Genomic DNA, 20,931 nt, shown 5'->3' on the forward strand with positions numbered 1-20,931 from the left:
TAGCATAGTAGAATTATTCCTCAAAGATGAAATTCTGAAAGTTGTATTTTCTATCTGCTTGATAAGGATTTTCCATGCACTGAGATATGCAATAACTGGTTTCATCTTTAAACTGATACTCCCACTACATTTAAACACATATAGTTTATCGAAAGCTAAATTGTCCTAAGGAGGTCACCATTCAGGGACTCTTAAATCTGTATAATGACTCCTTTTGAGGCTTTCTTGACAAAGACACTTGAGTGGTTTACCATTTCCTTCTTCAGCTCATTTTATAGGGCCAAGTGTATCATAGCCAATATATCACAGCACCCTCTTTAATAATCAATATTCTCTAATTAGAGGTGTATAATTAGAAATCTTGTACCTTTGGACTCCATCTACCAGAATTCTTTTCTTGTCCCAAGAATACTTTTCCCTTCATTCACGTTTGCATTTGTTACGTGTGTACATATAATTTTGTGGCTCCTCTCCCTCTCTTTTTTTCCCCTATATGCAAGGTTGGGAAAGTGGGTTTTCTTTACTGAAGTTTTTCTTCTCTTGCTTCAAGTTTATTATTAATAACTGTTATAAATATAATATTTGAAGTATTGGATATTAATTTTTAAATCTACAGAGGGAAGTACTTACTCCTAATTTCAATAACCTTAACTCACAGAGTTATTATAAGGTGTTTTGTAAACAGTAAAGCACTGTATATATGTAAATTATAATTTTAATTATTACCAATCCTTTTATATTGTTCTAGGGCAGCTAGGTGGTATAGGGAATAGAATTCTGTGTCTGCAGTCAGGAACTCATCTTCCTGAGCTCAAATCTGGCACCAGACACTAGCAGCATGACCCTGGACAAGTCATTTAACTGCCTCATTTCCTAACCTGCAAAATGAGCTGAAGAAGGAAATGGTAAACCACTTTAGTATCTTTGTCAAGAAAACCTCAAAAGGGGTCATAAAAAATTGGAAACAACTGAAAAACAAGAAGTTCTCTAAATGGATTATGTCAAAATGGGCATGGATTAAAGTTATGTTTTACTGAGAGGCAGGAAGAATTATGCATAATTTTTATCCTCACTTCAATGACTTTCTTGAGTCCATAGTTTTCCAGCATGCTCAAAAACAATTTCTAGTAATTTCAATGACTAATTTTTAATTATTTCCCCAATGTCTAGATAAGATGAACTGATAAACAAAATTCTTTCTATGCTGCTTTGAAAAATAAAAATCGGTTTTTAAACTTACCTTTTCCTGGTCTGTGGCCCGGAGGCTCAGATAATTAAGAACCTGGGGTTCCAGTACACTTAAGGATTCCAACAAAGCTGGAATGAGTTTGGGGGCATGTGGTTTCAACATGGCACCAGCACTTTTGCTGATCTTCACTAGGGTATTAATGCTGAAACACAGAGAGAATGTTATTCAAATAATGGTAAATCAAGGAAAGCCTTAAAAAAAGCCTTTAACTATTACTGGATCCACTTAAAACAAAAGTATAAAATTCCATAGAAAAGTAAGGATATTTCCCAGTTTATTTTGATTTTCATTATATAATTTTATGTAAAGCTGTTAGCTCCAAATTACAAAAGTATAGAGTTTTACTCTATATTTTCTCTCAATTCCTTATGGTTCACTTTTAAAACTGTTGCAACCTCATTATCCCATACTTTTATGGTATCTAACAAAATGTAAATTCCTTGAGAGCAGAGATTGTATTATTTTTCATATTTGTAAGCCCAGAACCTAGCACAGAGCATGATGTGCTATAGGTAGTTTAAAAAATATTTTTGTTTAATCACTTTAAATGTCAATGTACACAAATCATTTCACAAATTTAATAAGAAGCAATTACAGCAGTATCTTTTGTTATCTTAATGTGTTATATATCTCAGGCATATAGATTAAATATATTTATGTCATAAAGAGTACAAACCTGAGGGCTCGAACTTCAGTCACACTGCTCATCATTCCTTTGTCAAGAAGGCAGGGCAAAAGGACAGCAATGGTCCTCTGGCCAGCTGTTCCTTTGGAGGGGTCACACATTTTCACACAAACCTCACATATAAACAGAACAGAAATCAGTGAAAGGGACTTCAGATTCTCACCTAATAGCATTCATTTGACAAACTATTAAAATTAATGAGTGTGAGGGCCAAATGAACCAACCCACTCTTAAAAAGTAATCTTCCATTTAAAAGAAAAACAAAACACATCACTTGAATTAGCTTGCAACCCAAATTGTCAGCTTGACCTTGCATGCTTATAACCCTAACAGTGAATAGTAAACCCAAACTAGGAAATGCTGATTTTATTTATTTTGTTATCTAAACTACACAGAAAGGAAACTGTGGGCAGATATGCCGATATATCAACTGTAAAATGATCTCAAAAAATCAAACAGGTGAACTAACAATTGCTAGAAATAGCTATTCACTTCTAATATTTTGAGAATAAGCTAAAATGCATCCTATAAAGTTTAACCCTGAAATGATTGTTCTCTGACAGAATTATAGTCAAGATTTTATTAAGGGTCTCTTAGGTAAAAGCTAAAAACTAGATTACATGTTTGAATGTAGGAAAAGAACCTGAACATGACTATGTTCATTTCTATGCCTTTATTATTCTAAATGCTAATTTTGTAGTGACTAATTAAAATTCTTTTGTGAAAAATATTAAACAAGCCAGCACTTCTGACAAAGTCATCAGCTTTTCAATTCCAAACAGACTATTGTTAAGGAAGCAGCAACAAAAATCAAAGGTTGCTGAAGTGGCTGCTATATATGATGTGAGGAATGATAAACAGGCTAGTAGACTTCAAAATGTTATTGTTCTATATTTCAAGAAGACACTGACAATCTTTAGGTGGAACATAGGTTACAAAAGCCTTTAAAACAAATATTTCAAAGCATAGAATCAAATTAAAACAAGAGCCAAAGTAATTTGATTTTCCATAGATTACAAGAGACACATCACTAAGAATCAATTCCCTTCAATATATAGTCCACATTAATAAATGCCTTTTTAAAAAACCCTCACCTTCCTTCTTAGAATCAATATTGTGTATTGGTTCCAAGGCAGAAGAGTGGTAAGAGCTAGGCAATGGGGGTGGGGGTGGGGGGGTGGTTAAGTGACTTGCCTAGGGTCATACAGCAAGGAATTAGTGTCTGAGGCCAGATTTGAACCTAGGACCTGTCTCTAGGCCTGGTTCTCAATCTACTAAGCCACCCAGCTGCCCCTAATAAATGCTTTTCAAAGCATCTCCTGAATGACTAATTTCTCTTAAGAAAAGTAAGCTTAAATTGGATGAACATCTGTATTTGAATGTTATTAACACTTTCTTTCTCACAATTAAATCAATCACAAATATCAAATAAAAACATCAACTAGATAGCTTTACAACAAAACAGCAGTCTTTTGGGACAAAACAAAAATCATTACTATACATGCATTCAATGTATAAATAAGGTAAGAGCTCTCACCTTGCTTAAAGTTTTCAAAGCTAGTTCTGCTGCTTTTCGTACAGATTCCTAAAAAGAAAAGATTAAAATCACACCTAAATTAGATTAGGAATATATGTTTGGGCTTAACATTGCAACACCTATATATCTCTCCCCAGATAGTGGTTTATGTAAATAGAAGTTTTCACTAAAAGGCAGAAATAGTGCTTATATAGAGGGATTATTGAAGGAAAGTCACAAACCTTTGTTTCCAATATATTTCAGAAAATGTTAAAAACCCGAGTTTTATATCATTAAATGCAATTCACCTATTCTTAATCCAAAGAATGGAATTAAATGTACTATAAAATAAGCATGATCATATATATATATGTATATATATATGTAATTAGTTCATCAAATGACTTCTTATTGAATTTCTCCCAGTAGTTATTCCAAATCTTTTCTTCTTTCCTCTTACTCTCACGAATCCTAATATACACCATATCTCATCCTTCAATCTATAGATCACTTTCTCTCCTATTTTAATAAGAAAATTGAAGTTATGTGATTGCCTTTATTATCACTTCTACAATCACCTCAAAAATTATCTCCGTATTATCCTACTTCATTTTCTTCTGCCTCGTAAGGAAGAATTTCCTTTCCTCCTTCCCAAGGTTTAATTCTCAACTTTGAGTCAAAAACACTATCATAACCTCTCCAGTCCCCTTTGGGATCTTTCACCATTAATCCATCACCTGCACCTGCCTCTTTCTCCTATCTACAAAGTCTAAGCTGTGGCCCCACCTGGTTTTATTCCTAAACCTTTATCTCAGATCCAATACATCCTTCCAGAAGATTTTCTCCTAACTTATTTTCACTGTCAAAATGATTCAAAGCAGTCTATAATTGCAACCTCTCCTTACTCAACTTCACTCAATACTCCATCCTTTAAACTACTAAGATAACCAATAAACTCTGATTTGCCATACCTCACAACTCTCATTCTTGTCCCTCATACAAAACAAATTCTCTTCCTCTTATCTGGACAGCTGGCACACACAGGAGGAGCAGAATCAGTGTCTGTGATTGGCTTTCTCCTTAATGTCTATCTCCCAATGCACCATTCTGGCATAAAGGTGGAAGTGCCTTCATGGTGTGGCTTTCTTTATCCATCATTCTCTGCCATGGCTTCAACTTCTAGGAAGGATATGTCCAAATTTGTCTCAAGTTATTTCTTTCTTGGGATTACTCCAGCCAACCACCTGACGAGTCCTCTTCAATGTTACACTGATACATCAAACTCAACACATTTAAAACTTAAAACATCATGCTGTTTTCCTTGCTTATTTCATTGTCCTAGACTTGAAAGCCAAGTCATATATGAGTTCTTCACTTCTTTTGCCCATCTCATCTAGTTGATTATAAATTTGTAATGTCAGGGTCTTCTATCAACCTCAATTCAAGCCTTCATTACCTGTTCCCTCTATTTCAGTAGTTTCCTAGCTTGTCTTCATGTCACAAGTCTACAAATTCCTGATTTCATCGCTCTGTTAAAAAAAAAAACTTCAATAGATCTCCATTATCTAAATAATAAAATTCTTCAGTCTGACATTCAATGGCTCTCCAATAGGGCCCCAACCCATTTTCCTGGTCTTAAATTCTGTAACTCCCCTGTCAAGCAGGTCTATATTTTATTCATTACTCCATCAAAACATACATAATCCATTCCCTCTCATCTCTATCTTTGATTATATTGTTTCTACAACTTCATATTCCCTTACCTTATCAATACTCTACCCATCCTTCAAGGACAAGCTCAAATGCCATTTTCTCCAACCATTTGATTTTGAATTAGATATACCTTCTATCCCAAGAATCCCTAAAGCATTTTGTCTGTTCCTTTCTCAATATTGTAATATTCTACTTTGTATTAGAGTTAATTTATATTATTTTAACTCCCTAACCACAATTATGTTGAATATTCCTTTTATAACTTTATAAAGCAGAGATTCTTAATCAGCTTTTAATTCTGAAATATACATATAGATACTAAATATGTTATATTGACAAAGTTCTATATTATCTAGAAGTACGTACTTTCAAAGTTATCTTATGTTATCTATGATTCATATGTGCCTTGTCAAAAATATATGGATGGAACTGATCTAATTTTGGAACTTACCATCATAGTGTTACTCTGGAATTTATTTCAATGTGTTATGCATATATCTCATGAGTCAATTCAATTATATAGGATCTCTTGTATATTGACTTAGTGTGCATATGAATCAAATTTTTAAAGCTTGATAAACATTTATTGTATTGATAGGGTTTCAAAGAATACAGAGCTAGAAGGGATTTTGGAAGATTAAAAAATTACTAATCCAAAAAAGATACATCACAAGGTCAAACATACCACAGTAACACTTCTTAAAACAATAATTTGATATTTTTAGGATTAAAATTCTCTATGAAATCAATTTAAGTATATTTCATATAAATTTAAATACCTTAATATCATCTTGTACTCTGAAGAGTGTCTCCCATATTTCTGGCAGTTTATCAATGATGTCATCTAATGATCTTCCTCTTAGTAAGTCATTCAAAGCTAAACAGCTACAAAGAAAGATCCAAGTATGTAATCCAAACAGATAAACAATACTTTATTAGCCTACCCAGGAAAGTAATCAATGACAAAATCTTCCCATTCTGAAGAATGTTCTCTATTCATTTTAGCACAATAGTACTCCATCACCAACATATACCACAATTTGTTCAGCCATTCCCCAATTGAAGGGCATCCCCTCGTTTTCCAATTTTTGGCCACCACAAAGAGCGCAGCTATGAATATTCTTGTACAAGTCTTTTTCCTTATTATCTCTTTGGGGTACAAACCCAGCAGTGCTATGGCTGGATCAAAGGGCAGACAGTCTTTTAGCACTCTTTGGGCATAGTTCCAAATTGCCCTCCAGAATGGCTGGATCAATTCACAACTCCACCAGCAATGAATTAATGTCCCTACTTTGCCACATCCCCTCCAGCATTCATTACTTTCCTTTGCTGTCATGTTAGCCAATCTGCTAGGTGTGAGGTGATACCTCAGAGTTATTTGATTTGCATCTCTCTGATTATAAGAGATTTAGAACACTTTTTTCATGTGCTTATTAATAGTTTTGATTTCTTTGACTGAAAATTGCCTATTATTAATTTAATATTATTTTAATTTTTTTTGGTTACAATAATCACTTTATTTCCCTCCCTCCCCTCCACCCACCCTTCCCGCAGCCGAGGTGCAATTCCACTGGGTATTACTTGTGTCCTTGATCAAAACCTATTTCCGTGTTGTTGCTGTCTGCATTAGGATGTTCATTTAGAGTCTACATCCCCAACCATATCCCTTCGACCCATGTATTCAAGCAGTTGTTTTTCTTCGTGTTTTTACTCCCACAGTTTTCCCTCTGCATTTGGATAGTGGTTTTTCTCGTAGATCCCTCCAAGTTGTTCAGGATCACTGCACTGCCACTAATGGAGAAGTCCATTACCTTCAATTGTACCACAGTGTATCAGTCTCTGTGTACAATGTTCTCCTGGTTCTGCTCTTTTAAGTGCATCAATTCCTGGAGGTTGTTCCAGTCTCCATGGAATTCCTCCACTTTATTATTCCTTTTAGCACAATAGTATTCCATCACCAACATGTACCACAATTTGTTCAGCCATTCCCCAATCGAAGGGCATTCCCTCACTTTCCAATTTTTTGCTACCACAAAGAGAGCAGCTATGAATATTCTTGTGCATGTCTTTTTCCTTATTATCTCATTGGGGTACAAACAGAACTGGTGATTTTTTTGATTCATTACTTTTATATAAATAATGAATGACTTTTTAAAAAGTTATTTCTTATTCACTTCAACTAGTTACATAAGATATATATCTTATTCAAATTTTATTCCTTTAGTACAAAAGGCTCAAAATTTTCTGAATTGTCTATAACAAATCTTATTTTAAAACATACCTGGATTCTCGAATTCTCCACATATTGCTAGTCAGGCTGTTAATTAGATCTTGAAGAATTTCTTTCAAATATTTATCCACCTGAAGGAAAAAAAAGTTAAAAAAGAAAATGAGAGAACAACAAATAGTATTAAAATTCCTAACTTCTTTCAATGTTGCTAAGCACTATTACTATGTTACTGACATGTATCCCAGATTATAAAAACTCATATAAACTCTTTGTTTATATGTTGTTGTTTATAATGGGGGAGCTAAGTGACCCAGTGGATAGAGTGCCAGGCCTGGAGTCAGAAAGATTCATATCTGGTCTTGGGCACTTACTGTGTGACCATGTTCAAATTACTTAACCCTATTTGCCTTGGTTTCTTCATCTGTCAAATAAGCTAAAGAAGGAAATAGCAAACCATTCCAGTATCTTTGCCAAGGAAACCCCAAATCAGGTCACAAAGAGTCAGACAAGACCAAAACAACTGAACAACAACAAAAAGCAGCCAATAAAATTTTACAGGGCAAGCTGACCCAAAGCAGAGAAGAATTTAAGAATGAAATAAGAACAAATACAAATTATAGTATGAGAAAAAAGGGAGTGCTGTCTAAAGCCAAATAGGAAAGCACTGGGAATTCATTCAAAATAAAAATGAAAGTAGAAGTGGATTAACAATACAAAATCAAATGATAAGAAAAGAATCTTATGTACCAGAGCTGAAAAGGAAACTGAAGACAGTAATAATTGCTAAAGGAAACAAAAAGTTGGTTTGTATTTTTTTAAACCTCTTTTGGAGGCACAAGATCTAAAAACAAGGCAGGTGCTCAGTGGATAAAATAATAAGGGAAAAAAACCAAAACTATTCAACACCTACTTCAGTTTTCTATACAAGGAGTATGATCTTTGGGAAAAATAGAGTAAAAGTGGCTAATAATGAGCTGAAATCCAAGATAAGTGAGAAGATGGTATAAGATAAATTTTTTTAACTTGAACTTACCCTTTAATGAATTTAAGTTAATTAAGATATTTTATTAATTATTATGTCAATTTTATTTTTATTAATTTATTAATTGTTATACGAATCAAGGAATTATTATATTATTAATATATTGTATTAAATATTACATTAATTAAGAAATTAAGATATAGTCCAGACAAAACACAGCCAAGGACTGTGAAAACTGGCAATTGTAACTAAAGAACTAGTGCCAGTGATTACTTTAAAGAATGAGGAAAATGGAAGTGGTGCCACAGGATGGGATAAAGGCAAGTGTAGTCATTTTCAAAAAGAAGAGAGGGACTTAAAATGTTTAGGTCAATAAAAATGACCTCAGTTCCTGCCAAAACTTTAGAACATATATCAAAGAGATTATTAATGAACACTCAGAAAAGGGAACAGTGATTACTATGGAGTGGCTAGGTGGCTCAGTAGATTGAAAGTCAAGCCTAAAGACAGGAGGTCCTAGATTCAAATTTGACCACAGACAGTTCCTATATGGGTGACCCCCACTGCCCAGCCCTTATTGCTCTTCTGCCTTGAAACCAATAAAGTATTAATTCTACGATGGACAGTAAGGGTTGCAAGAAAGGAGGGAGAGGAGAGTTATGATAGAGCAACCCATTTTTTTTTTTTGGACAGGGTTTGTATATCAGAGGAATGTTGTACAGGTAATATTTTACACCTCAGCAAAGTAACTCAGTCAATTATGACATTTATCCTTAGGGAAATAGTATCTCTTCTCATAGTCAATAATAATAATAATAATGATGATGATAATAATCGCTAGTGGGTATAAATTCTTTTCTGAATGAGTGAACCAATTCACAACTCTGCAAATGCCATATTAGTGTGTGCTTGTCTTTTTACAACCTTTCCAGCAATGACTATTTCCATCTTTTGACATCTTTGATAACTGTTGTTTTAATTTGAATCTCTTTCATGTAGTTGTGAACCATCTGTCATTCTTCTTCTCTTTAAATATGTATTTTCCATCTTAGAATCAATATTGTATGTTGGTTCCAAGGCAGAAGAGCAGTTAAGGCCTAGGCAATGGGGGTCAAGTGACTTGTCCAAGGAAACATAGTGTTTGAGGCCAGGTTCCAACCCAAGACCTCCTATCTCTAAGTCTGGTTCTTAATTTACTGAGCCACCTATCTCTGTACCTCCCCTCAACCCCTTCCATGACCACCCCTGCCTCTTGCTCCCTTATTGTTCTTTTGAAAATTGTTAATATCCTTTGACAACTTATCTACAGGGAAATGCTCTGGTTATAAAATATTTGCGAGTTATCTATCTTGAATATTGGACACAGGTATTATTGTAAATATTTGATAACAAAGATTTGACTGCTTTCCTCTTTATCCTTGTTCCTTTAATTTGGTTCATTCAATGGCTTTTCAATTTCATATAATCAAATTTATTTTTCCTTTCAAATTGTCCCATTTTTATAAGAATTTTCTCTCCCATCAGAGCTGTGAAAGGTTTATTTTCTGCTTTTCTTTTCTTTTTCAAGTCATGCAATTTTTAATTTATTGTGGTGGCAGGCTAATATCCACCTTTCCCAACCATCCTGGTCAGATAATTAATTCTTTCTAAGTAACTGATATTTAAAATTTATCAAATACTTGGTTTATTAACTTCATATTTGTAATGCTTCCTTGCCCAATCCATTCCATTGTTCTATCTTTTTATTTTTTAAACAGCATCAAATGGTCTTTTATGATTATAGCTTCATAATACAGCTTGAGATCTAAATGTGCCTCTCCTCCCTAAATTACCCCTTGCATTCCTACCTTTTTCATTATTTCCTTTTATCTTTCTAGATCTTTTGTTCCTCCAAATGAATTTATCAATCTTTATAAAATATTCCTTAAGTAAACTGATTGGTATAATCTTAATTTTTATATTATTGACATAGTCCTACCATGAAGACAGAATTGTTTTTGTTTACTGAAGATTTGTTATGTTTTGATTGACTTTCAAATAATTTACACATTTTGTAGTTATTCTGAATGGAATTTTCCTTTCTACTATTGCTTCTTTATTATTATGTAAAAATGCTTTTGATTTTTTTGTGGTTTTACTTTAGAGCCTAAAATTCTACTGAAGCTTTTCTGCTTATTCCTTAGGATTAAATAAGTAAACCAAAAAGTCTTTGGCTAATAGGAGATAATTGTCTCCTTTTTTACTTCTTTCATTATGATATTATCTTCTTTATCATCTTACCAACATTATTTGTTATAATTTGTTATGACTTTGTTGTTTCTATGATTTGTTCTTTAATCCACTTGTGTTTAGGATTCCAATGTTAACTTTTAATTTAGATCTGTGTTTTTTATTTGTGCTCCCTAGACTACTACTTTTATTGTAATATGGTCTGGAAAGAATGTGTTTAATACATATTAGTTTTTACTTTTAAATGCAACACCTAAAGATGGTGTATTTTTGTAAAAGCTCCATGTTGTATTGAAAGATAATGCATGTTCCTTACTGGTAATATTCAAAGGATTCCATAAATTCTTTTATTCTAAACTCAACAATAGTTTGTTCAGCTCTATTTTCCCCTTTCATTTGACTTTCTGTTAAATTTGTCTGCCACTAAAGAGGACAAGAGTGTTCCATGGCAGAAATGATTCTGTGGTTCAATTACTCATCTATGGCCTCAGACACTTCCTTCCTGGCTGTGTGACCCTAGAAATGTCACTTAACCCCTACTGCCTCATTTGTATCACTCTTCTTCTACCTTGGAACCAATACACAATATCCACTCTAAGATGGAATGCACCGGTTAAAAAACCCCAACTACTAATCAGATCCTCTTCCTGACTGCTCTATTCCCTTTGGCTGTGACCAAGAACCTTTCTACTCTTCTCAGTACTAGCTGCCTTAGGAGTTCACATGCATTATTATTCCCTCTTCTCTTGGGCCAGAATATTATCCACAAAGGCCCAATCCTCTCCAGTCTTCCAGAGATCAACTTCTCCCAAATGAAATGAACATGAAATCCCTATGTCCCATCACAGGTCACAGGGATATATCTCTTCCTGTATGGTGATATTCTTCAGAGACACCTTCCTCCCACTACCTTAGTTTTAATATTTCTCCCTTTTGGCATTTCTTCCAAACTTTTGCAGTCCTTCTTTGTGCAGAGACTAAAGCCCTTTGCACTTTGTCTATGCACTTAAAAGGTATTTATTATCTACTACACTCTCCTCTTTTATTCACTCTGCAATTTTGTCTCATCAAAATAACTTGAATCACCTGTAAAGGGGGTTTCTGGGCTTAATTTCATGATGCTTCAGTTCTATTCCTCCACTTTTACTCACCTTTTCCTTTTAAATTCCACTTATAGATTTATTCCTTTGTGTAGTTTTTTTTTATCTTGAAGGTCAGTTTTTCTTTTTAAAAAAAATTAATCTCTCTAAATGCAATGTGCACATAGAGATTTAACTTTTAAAGATAATGCACTGAGAACTGACACTAAACAAAATGTTAAATAGGGAGCTATATGATCACAGGAAGTTGTTTGGTTTTTTTAAAATCAATATTAAGGAAACTATTAAAAGTGAAAAGAAAATGATTTATTATTGATAGTAAGGTTCTCCAAATATTCTTTTTATGAAGATGATACTGTAATAATTTCAGTGAATCTAGAGTCCTACCATTACAATTCACAAGTATTCATAAATGCTTACTATGTACCAGGCATAAATAAATATTTGTCATAAAGATTTCTGATAAAAGTCTACCACATAGAATGAAGAAAAGAATCAAATATATATGAGAAAACAATGAATAAAAGAATTATAATGGTCTCAACATCAACTAAAATAATTAATAGAGAAAGAATTTAGAGTAGGTCACAGAAGCCAAAGGAATATTTTTGTTACTATAATGTAAATGGCAATATAGTATAACAAAGTATATATTATGAAGTTTAAAGTTTAACTTATGAACTTTATTATTGTATATTTGCCTTTTGCTGTTACTAAAAATATTTTAAAAAAGATATTTTAAAATTCAAAAGAACCATATAGGATAAGGAAGGTTTTATTTTTCCTATGTGGAATAACCTGAATTTATGTAGTTACAAATCCAAGGTGTGAGAAAAAAGTAGTATTTTTTATGAATATCTTTATTTATATTTGAAATGATTGTTTCCTCCATGACCCTCAATTAAAAGTTTCCATACCCTTGGCATATGGCATTTATTGTCTGTAATACATCTGAATTAAACAGCATTCCATGAACAAAAAGTCATAGCACTCTAACTCCCTGATGCTATTCTAATTAGTAAGGAAATTCAAGTCACAGATATCATTTTAATTGAAGCAATATATCTATCATTTACTTTACTTTGGATTTGCTACAGAAGGTAGGAATTCAGCATCCTAAGTGTCAAATTTAAAATTGAATCCTAAACTTCTAATAAAAATTTTAACTACCTGAATAGTCAATTAATCTGACCTAGTATGTAATATCTGATATGTTTTATGTAAAGAGACTTGTGGGTTTATGGGAGGTGGGGGGAGGGGGGGGAAGTAGGGGGTCTTCTAGTATTTGCCTACATTAAAGAGGGCATTTCTTGTTCATATTTTTGTACAGTTATGCTTTTACAACATATAAAGGCAAAGACTACAATAAGCCTTTCAATGATAATTTTAAATTATAAGTCTTAAAGGAATTATAATGAGTAAATGACTATCAAGTAATTTTCTATACTAAAATACAGGACTGCCAGATGCTCTCAAGAGTAAAAATCTAGGACCTGGAACCAAGAACTTAGGAAAGTGGTTCACATTTAAGGAGTACTTATGGGTTTACAAAGCACTTTTGTCAAAGGAATCCTGTGAAATTGACCGGAGTACTTTTAACCCATTTTAAAAATAAGGAAGCTGAGGCTCAAGGAAGTAACATGAATGGCCCATGTTAACAGAGCTAGAATCTCAATCCAAGTGATCTGAATCCAACTCTAGAGACTCTTTCCATTAAACCAAGCTGCCTCTCACATACTCCAAGACTTTATTACTCCATAATTATTCTCTTTTAACAAATTTTGATTGGGTCAATGAATTAATTTAATATATTGTGTTGGGGAGATAAGGGATTTGAAACATTTGATTAAAAAGTAAATACTTGCCACAGACTTGTCGGTGACCAATGCATTCCAAATGCTTGTCATAGCTTGACGTATGCCAAGATTTGGATCAAACTGATAGCGATAAAGACGAGGGACCAACTGAGGCAGGAAAGGAGCAAGCTGTTCTCCTGCTTTAGTAGCAATCACATTAAAACCAAAAGCAGCTCCCTAAAAAGGAGACAAAAAGGGAAATATATGCTAAAGTGAATCAAAAATATATGTATCAGAAAAGACAAGTCACATTAAACACAACTCCAAGGTCTTATGTCTACCAACTTGAAATAAGAGTTGAACTGAACTATTATCTAGCAGCTTTTCCTGAACTGAATGGTAACAAAGAGAATTCTAATGGAATATTAGGAAAATTATATTAGGAGGATTCTAATGGGATATTTAGGAAATACATAGCACCCTATCAAAGTAGCACACTAATCTTAGAAGAAAATAAAAACTGCTTTGTTGTAAAGAGCAGCAGCTTACCTTCCTAGAGTTCCACATGGCATGATGGTTGGCTAAATTCATGAATTTATAGACAAGATCTGGTTGACTAAGATCACTGGCCAGAGAACAAAGCTCTTTATAGGTAGAGAGTCCCTGGCTTGGGAAACAAAGAAAAAAGTAGTAATCTATTTCTCCTAATTTATTATTTTTTAAATCTATGTCACTATTACTACAAGTAATATATACACAGTTCATTAAAAGTATATATTTTTTTAAGTTGCAAAAACTGAGTTTGGGTTTTAAAAAATGAGATATTCATACTCACTGAAATTTTTATACTCATCCCAAATCTATTACAGTTCAATTAAATTGAACAGTCCAGCTACAGAAAAATACATTTATCAATACTATAGGAAAAAATAGGCAATTCAACTCACTAGACTGACAAAGAAAGCATTATCATATTATGTTCGTATACAGTTTATAACTAAGCTGTAAGAGCTTCTCCAAAGAGAATTAGTAGAGAAGAAGATAGGGGAAAGGAAGAAACAAAACAAAAAGGAAGCCCTACTGAGGAGACAGCCATTGGACTGGAATGCTCAGACACAGGGAGAAAGGTTGCCTGTTTGAGGTAAGCTATGGGTACAGCTGGGCTGTGGGAGAAAAGGAAAACAATGGAGAATGAGTTTCTGCAAACTTTGACCTGTTTTTTCTTGATGCTGCACACAAACTGAGGCAGGGCTCTGAACAAAGTAGATCACCACCAGTAGGTAAGTAGAAAGGAAGAGACTGGTGAATGGTGAAAAGAGACATGAACAAGGCTGCAATTTCAGCTAAGCAGGGCTCTAAGAAGAGAAACAGCAGCACAAACACAGGAGATTGTTCATAAATTGAGAGGTATGAAGATGAGGGCGAGAGGAGTACAAAATTTTAAATGTAAAACTGATGGCACTCCCAAAAAATGAGGTTTAACTTATCACAATAGAGCATATAGATCAACTTTAGGAGTCTCCTAATATTGATGTAATTTTAGAGAAACATCAGGTATTAACCTATTTACAATGAAAGAAAATAACATTTATTTAAAAAGTTTGAGTTCTATGCTGTTATACTTACCCATCTGGTGTTTTGCCAAGGGATACCCCCTGGAATACCACAGTCTCACCAGAAACTTCATGCTTAGTTCTAGAATGAAAATAGAACTGACCTTAGATATTTTTTTCCATACTGCTTTAGTTGTTGGTTGTTGTTGTTGTTTTTTTTTAAACTTACTTTCCATCTAAAATACTGTGTATTGGTTCCAAGACAGAACAGTAGTAAGGGCTAGAGACAAGTGACTTTCCTGGGGTCACAGTCAGGAGGTATCTAAGCAGATTAGAATGTAGGACCTCCTATCTATAGGTCTGGCTCTCAATTCTACTTACCCACTCTGGTTTAGTGTATTAATATGGGATTTTTTTTTCAAACTGATAATTCTTAAATTATACAGTAGCAAATATTTATTGATGTTTACTCTGTACCAGATCTATAAATGTTAATTTGCCATATCAACTCTAAACAAATATATAGAATGTTTAAGTTACCTTATTAAAAATGGATTCTATTAAAACCACACTGAAGTGTGGCCTACTAAGAATAAACTATCCTTCCCAAGAAAGGCAAAATACCACAGACACCAATAATCAAAATCACTTTCCTGTCTTACACACTATGAGAAACAAACTGTAGGGGCACAGATGGCAAAATGCAACCTTCAGGAGTCTTTTTTCTAAGTTTACTTCCTCTATCCCATTCAAGTAAACAAGAATAATTATTGCATTTTTCAAATCCACAGTTCTAGTTTTCCAAGTAGTTACTATATCTTTTTATTGTTATCTTTCTCTCTAGTAAACAATATTAACTGTACATTTCTATTTGGGGATACTTGAAACATTCTAGACAGCATCATAAATGCTATGTAACTTGGAAATTACTTAATATACATGAAAAAGAAAGATTAAATTCCCCACTTTCAGAGAACATTCTGCTTTAGTATTTTTTTCATCCCAGACTTGAAATTTTATTAGCATGTTAACTACCCAGACCTTCCTCCAAAGAGACATAGCAAATGCATGTTGAAAATAAGCTGATAACCAGTCACACTATATATTAATTCAAAGCATTAAAACAACTGAGTTCATTATCATTAAGAAGCATTTATTTTCCTGATCAATGTATATAATTTTGTACTAGAAACTTTAAGAGTACTACATAGATACACTTTCTCTTTAACTTACATTCTTAGAAATTTACCTGCTTAAGTACTGGCTAGTACAGGGTCACTGAGCCAATTAAGTGTTCAAAGCAAGACTCGATTCTTTTAGGTTATTCTAATGCTAAATCAATTATATTATACCATATTTCCTTTCCATGCATTTGCATGAATACATGCTAACATTTCCCATCTCTGTATTCAGTTTGAAATAACAAGTTCACCTCACCTTTTTCCTGTCATCAGTGTTTCTACCAGGGTGGATACCAGTTCCTGCTGATCTTGTTCACTGCCCAGTTCATAAACCAAACCAAGGCCTTTTGAAGCAACATCCTGGCTAAGTTCTACAAAAAAATTTGAACAATATTATTTTGTAGACCTATGAAATATAGCAAATGCATGTTGAAAATAAGCTGATAACCAGTCACAATATATATTAATTCAAAGCATTAAAACAACTGAGTTCATTATCATTAAGAAGCATTTATTTTCCTGATCAGTGTATATAATTTTGTACTAGAAACTTTAAGAGTACTACATGGATACAGTCTCTCAGGAAGCTTTGAATTGAAGATAACACTGAGGTGAATATATGTATACTACATAGACACCAAAATCATTCTACCCAGAAACAATATCTATATCAAATCAAATTTTCACCTAGCTTAACTAAAATCAAACATTTCCACATAAACATTATTTTAAGGAAAATCAATGAAAAGTATATGTAAAAGAAAATATTCATGAAGGTCAAGAGAAATATTACATACTCCCCTCTCTCGTTTCTTTGTAAAAATACATTTGCAGAACAAAAAGCAATGGCTATTAGAACAACAAATTATATAATAAAAACAAAAATCAAAGTTTAATTCCCCCCTTTAAGTGCAAGAGTGATAAGCCACTTTTTCAATTTAATAACCTATCTTAAAAAACAACAACCCTTACACCTTCTGTTTTAGAATCAATACTATGCATTGGTTCCCAGGCAGAAGAGCAGTAAGGGCTAGGCAATGGGGGCCAAGTGACTTGCTCAGAATCACACAGCTAGGAAGTGTCTGAGGCCAGATTTGACCCAAGGGCCTCCCCTCTCTGGGCCTGACTCTCAGTCTATGAGCCACCTAATTGACCCCTAAAAACCAATCATTTTTGAAGCAACTTCTCTAACCCTTCAAAAAGAACAGAACTCTTCCTTGGTATCACTGTACTGATTTTTTACTTAATAGTTTGTTTGTTTTTTAAATAACAGCTAAAAAATGATTTTCTTTTCTTTTTTCCCATCCTGCCTTGAATTTAAATTCTTAAATAAGAATGCATGAACATCTACCTATATTTACCAAATACTTACCATCATTATCTGACAGAATTGAAACAAATGCACTTTGAATCTCCTTGAGATGAGACTGGAAGAAAAAAGTGGACTTTACTTATATGTATAAAGACCTTTGGTCAAATATTATCCCTACCTCTCAGACCAGGAATGATTCAGGACAATGTCAAATATCTTAGACTGTCCGATCTATATCTACATCCTTGAAGCAAGCTCTAATTAGACTGACATGCATATTGTAGGGGCAAGACACTACTTACCTTTTTTACCTATAAGTATTTGTCTTGTCATTGTATAACCTACATCTCTCTCTCTCTCTAACTTCTCATTCCTAACTCTACTTAATGGTTCTTCCTCATGATCTTCTAATATAATTATACCTTTAGGATATCAGAAGTGTATCAAAATATCAGGACCCACCCTTTCCTACTTAAGTTCATCTCTGATACAGTCTCCTGCAATTAATGGCCTCTATCTCATTATCGGATTTTAAGATAAAACAGTCAGGCCCATTTATATAGCTTTAAATTAGAGCTCATGATAATGGATGCTGCTACTTACCTTGATTTCTTTATGGGTACTCAATTTCTTCACTAGGGAAAGGAGCCAGATGCAGGCAGCCTGCCTCACATGGGGAACAGGGCTGATAATGTGCTTATTTAAAATCATGTCCAATACCCATGGAACCACATCATTCACTTTGGCCTCTACTGGATGTAAACATTGTAGAGATAGGGTAAAAGAAAAAAAAATTGAAAAAGTATTTTTACTCTTTTGGTTATTCCCTTGAATAAATGAAGTTGAAGGTAGGTTCATTCAGTCACTCAATTCAATTGAAGGTATGTTTCCTGTAAACTCTTGTTCCTTAAAATGATCTGTGATCTCACTTGTGGGTATATACTCTCCTGCATCAAGGCAATTAATAGCATCTCTTTATCTCTTATGGATAGCAACGACTAAAAAAAATCCATCCTGAGTGGCCAGCCTTCTTATGGTGCTGAGTTTCCCCATATTGTGCCAGACTGATGCCTAAATGAGACACACACAGTCTGTACTGGGCTCCTTCACAGTGACCTTCATACTACCACAAACAAGTCTTACAGGTCAGTCTCTGAATCCCCATACTTTTTTTTTTAGCCCTTAACTTCTATTTCAGAAGTTTCAAGGCAGATGACTGGTAAGGGCTAGGCAATGGGAGTTAAGTGACTTGCCCAGGGTCACACAGTTAGGAAGTATCTGAGGCCAAATTTGAACTCAGGACTTACCATCTCTACGTCTGGCTCTTAATCCACTGAGCCACCCAGCTGCCCCCAAATCGCCATACTTTTATGCATTCCCAATCACTGTGTAATGAAATCCTAACTAGTAAAGAGTAAACCCTCTTCTCTAACCCATACTGCCATGCCTCCCATCCCTGACCACCTTAATCCAACTCCCCAACCCAAGTGTCTCATTTCATATCTAAATGCATTTTGGTCCACCTGGCCTTCTGGAATTCCTGCTTTATAATTTTAAAAACTTCCCTTCATTTTAGATTCTCTTGGCTCTCACTCAGACCTAGCTCTTTCAATGATACTGTAACCCTGGCCTTCCTTTACAGTACATTCTCTCGTACCTTAAACTTAAAAGTCCCAGACGAAGAATCTGAATATTTCTTGCTGTCTTACCAGATCTTGCCTTTACTGACCTCACTCTGCAACTTCTCTTACCAAATCTTGGTGGTTACTATATCCAAGAAACATCCCCTCATTTCTACAGAGGTTGGTAAAGTCTCTCTTATCAATCCTTTCATCTAAGGAACTGTCACTCTGAAGACTCACTATCCTGAATGGCAAAAGCTTCACATGGCCCAGGCCTTTATTTGTGTAACCTTGGGCATCATTTAACCTTTCTAGCCTCTAGTTTTCTCATGTATAAAGTGAGTACTTTGGACTAGATGGTCTCTATCATTCTTTTTCAGGTTTATATCTTATATTCTAATAACTTCATCTACATGCAGAGTCCACAGTGACAGACACACTTGAAGCAGTTGAAACTATAAGAATGTATGAGTGGGAAGAAGTTCTATTAGATGTAAAGAAAATAAAGGTGCCCTAGAAGTCAAAATTAGAGTATAAGGTGGAAAGAGAAAAAATGGTCAATACTGTGAGAGTAGTGACATTAGTGACATATTCTCACTCTTTTTAAAAAATTATTTTCATATAAATATCCATTTTACACCTGCCACTTAAGAGGTATTTTGTTTTGATCAGGTGTGTCTTGTTTCCAAGTATGGTCCACCTAGATCACTATTGCTAGATAACTAAATTTCCCTTGGAACTTAAGTATTGTTGCAGGAATTGATGATTTTTCTAGTGTTTTGAAAAGTAATACGTAATCTTAAGCATTTAATAAATCAACAAGCATTATTTCATTACAATGCATCTGCTTGCTTTTCTTTTTCAATGGTTTCTTTCGCAGGCAGTGGGGTTTTTTGTTAGTGATTTCTAAAGGCATCTGGCACTGAATTTGCAGATCTGGACTTCCTGTCCCTTCTTTTTCTTTTGCTCAGCCATACACTGCTAGCCCTGGTCCCATTCCCAATGGACAAATCATCTGTTAACTAGCCTCATGGACTATGTCCTCCTTTTAGCTCTGCACACTTAATACGTCAGGATTCTGAGGCCAATGGCATTCAAATGGGCACAGAAACCCCAAAGTTACCAATCAGATTTCCTAGAGAATTTCCAATCACCACCACTTCTTGGACTTTCCAATAGGTACTTGCAACATTTTCTCTTTTAGAAACAGAAAAAAAAATGGCATGAACCCTAGAGCTGGAAGTTATTTCATAGCACAAGCCTTTGAAAGCTTTCTGGATTGGTGATAAAACACTGAATGAACATAAAAGATATTTGGGAACCTAAGATAAATCTGGCTAGAGATGAATGATATCAGTTCAAATATTAATTGATTCTGTTATCTCCAAATTAAAAATCAACAACATTTGTTTCACGTTAAAACTGAGTTCTTCAATGTACCTGTATCAGTGACTCACTTATTCCCCCAGGTTCCTACAATTCCTCTTGCATGAAAACCTAACATCTATACACCAGTTAGGCTTTTGAAGTGAAGACAGAAAGAAAAGGTTCTGCCAGACAATGAGAACCTCTTTTGAGAAAGGCGTACCAGAAAGAGGTGCATACTCTTCTTCAGTGACTAGCCAGGCATCACGAGCAGCCACTGAACTTGTGCCAATTGCAGCACTGGTAATGGCTTCACCAACAGTAAACTGAAGTTCTATTTGCTTTGCCTAAAAAAGGAAAACAAAATATAACCAAGATACATCCCAGGGGTGAGAGTT

General features: G+C 34.2%; 1 protein-coding gene across 11 annotated transcripts in view; it reads right to left on the bottom strand.

Annotated features, from left to right (window-relative positions):
• The window catches only part of ECPAS (Ecm29 proteasome adaptor and scaffold), a 145,200-nt gene that overhangs the window by 15,522 nt on the left and 108,747 nt on the right, over positions 1-20,931 (bottom strand). For 8 of the 11 annotated variants that reach the window (XM_056806589.1, XM_056806596.1, XM_007498171.3 and 5 more), the window contains 12 exons: positions 20,757-20,880; positions 18,150-18,298; positions 17,607-17,661; positions 16,491-16,605; positions 15,127-15,195; positions 14,050-14,167; positions 13,570-13,737; positions 7,445-7,524; positions 5,943-6,048; positions 3,472-3,519; positions 1,926-2,047; positions 1,241-1,391 (listed from right to left, as the gene is read on the bottom strand). In XM_056806589.1, coding sequence (XP_056662567.1) covers positions 1,241-1,391; positions 1,926-2,047; positions 3,472-3,519; positions 5,943-6,048; positions 7,445-7,524; positions 13,570-13,737; positions 14,050-14,167; positions 15,127-15,195; positions 16,491-16,605; positions 17,607-17,661; positions 18,150-18,298; positions 20,757-20,880 — 1,305 coding nt within the window. The remainder of the gene's footprint in view (positions 1-1,240; positions 1,392-1,925; positions 2,048-3,471; positions 3,520-5,942; positions 6,049-7,444; positions 7,525-13,569; positions 13,738-14,049; positions 14,168-15,126; positions 15,196-16,490; positions 16,606-17,606; positions 17,662-18,149; positions 18,299-20,756; positions 20,881-20,931) is intronic. The other 3 variants (XM_056806590.1, XM_056806597.1, XM_007498168.3) reach the window with 1 other exon arrangement.

This window comes from Monodelphis domestica, chromosome 7 (assembly GCF_027887165.1).
Source record: "Monodelphis domestica isolate mMonDom1 chromosome 7, mMonDom1.pri, whole genome shotgun sequence".
Classification (NCBI taxonomy): domain Eukaryota; kingdom Metazoa; phylum Chordata; class Mammalia; order Didelphimorphia; family Didelphidae; genus Monodelphis; species Monodelphis domestica.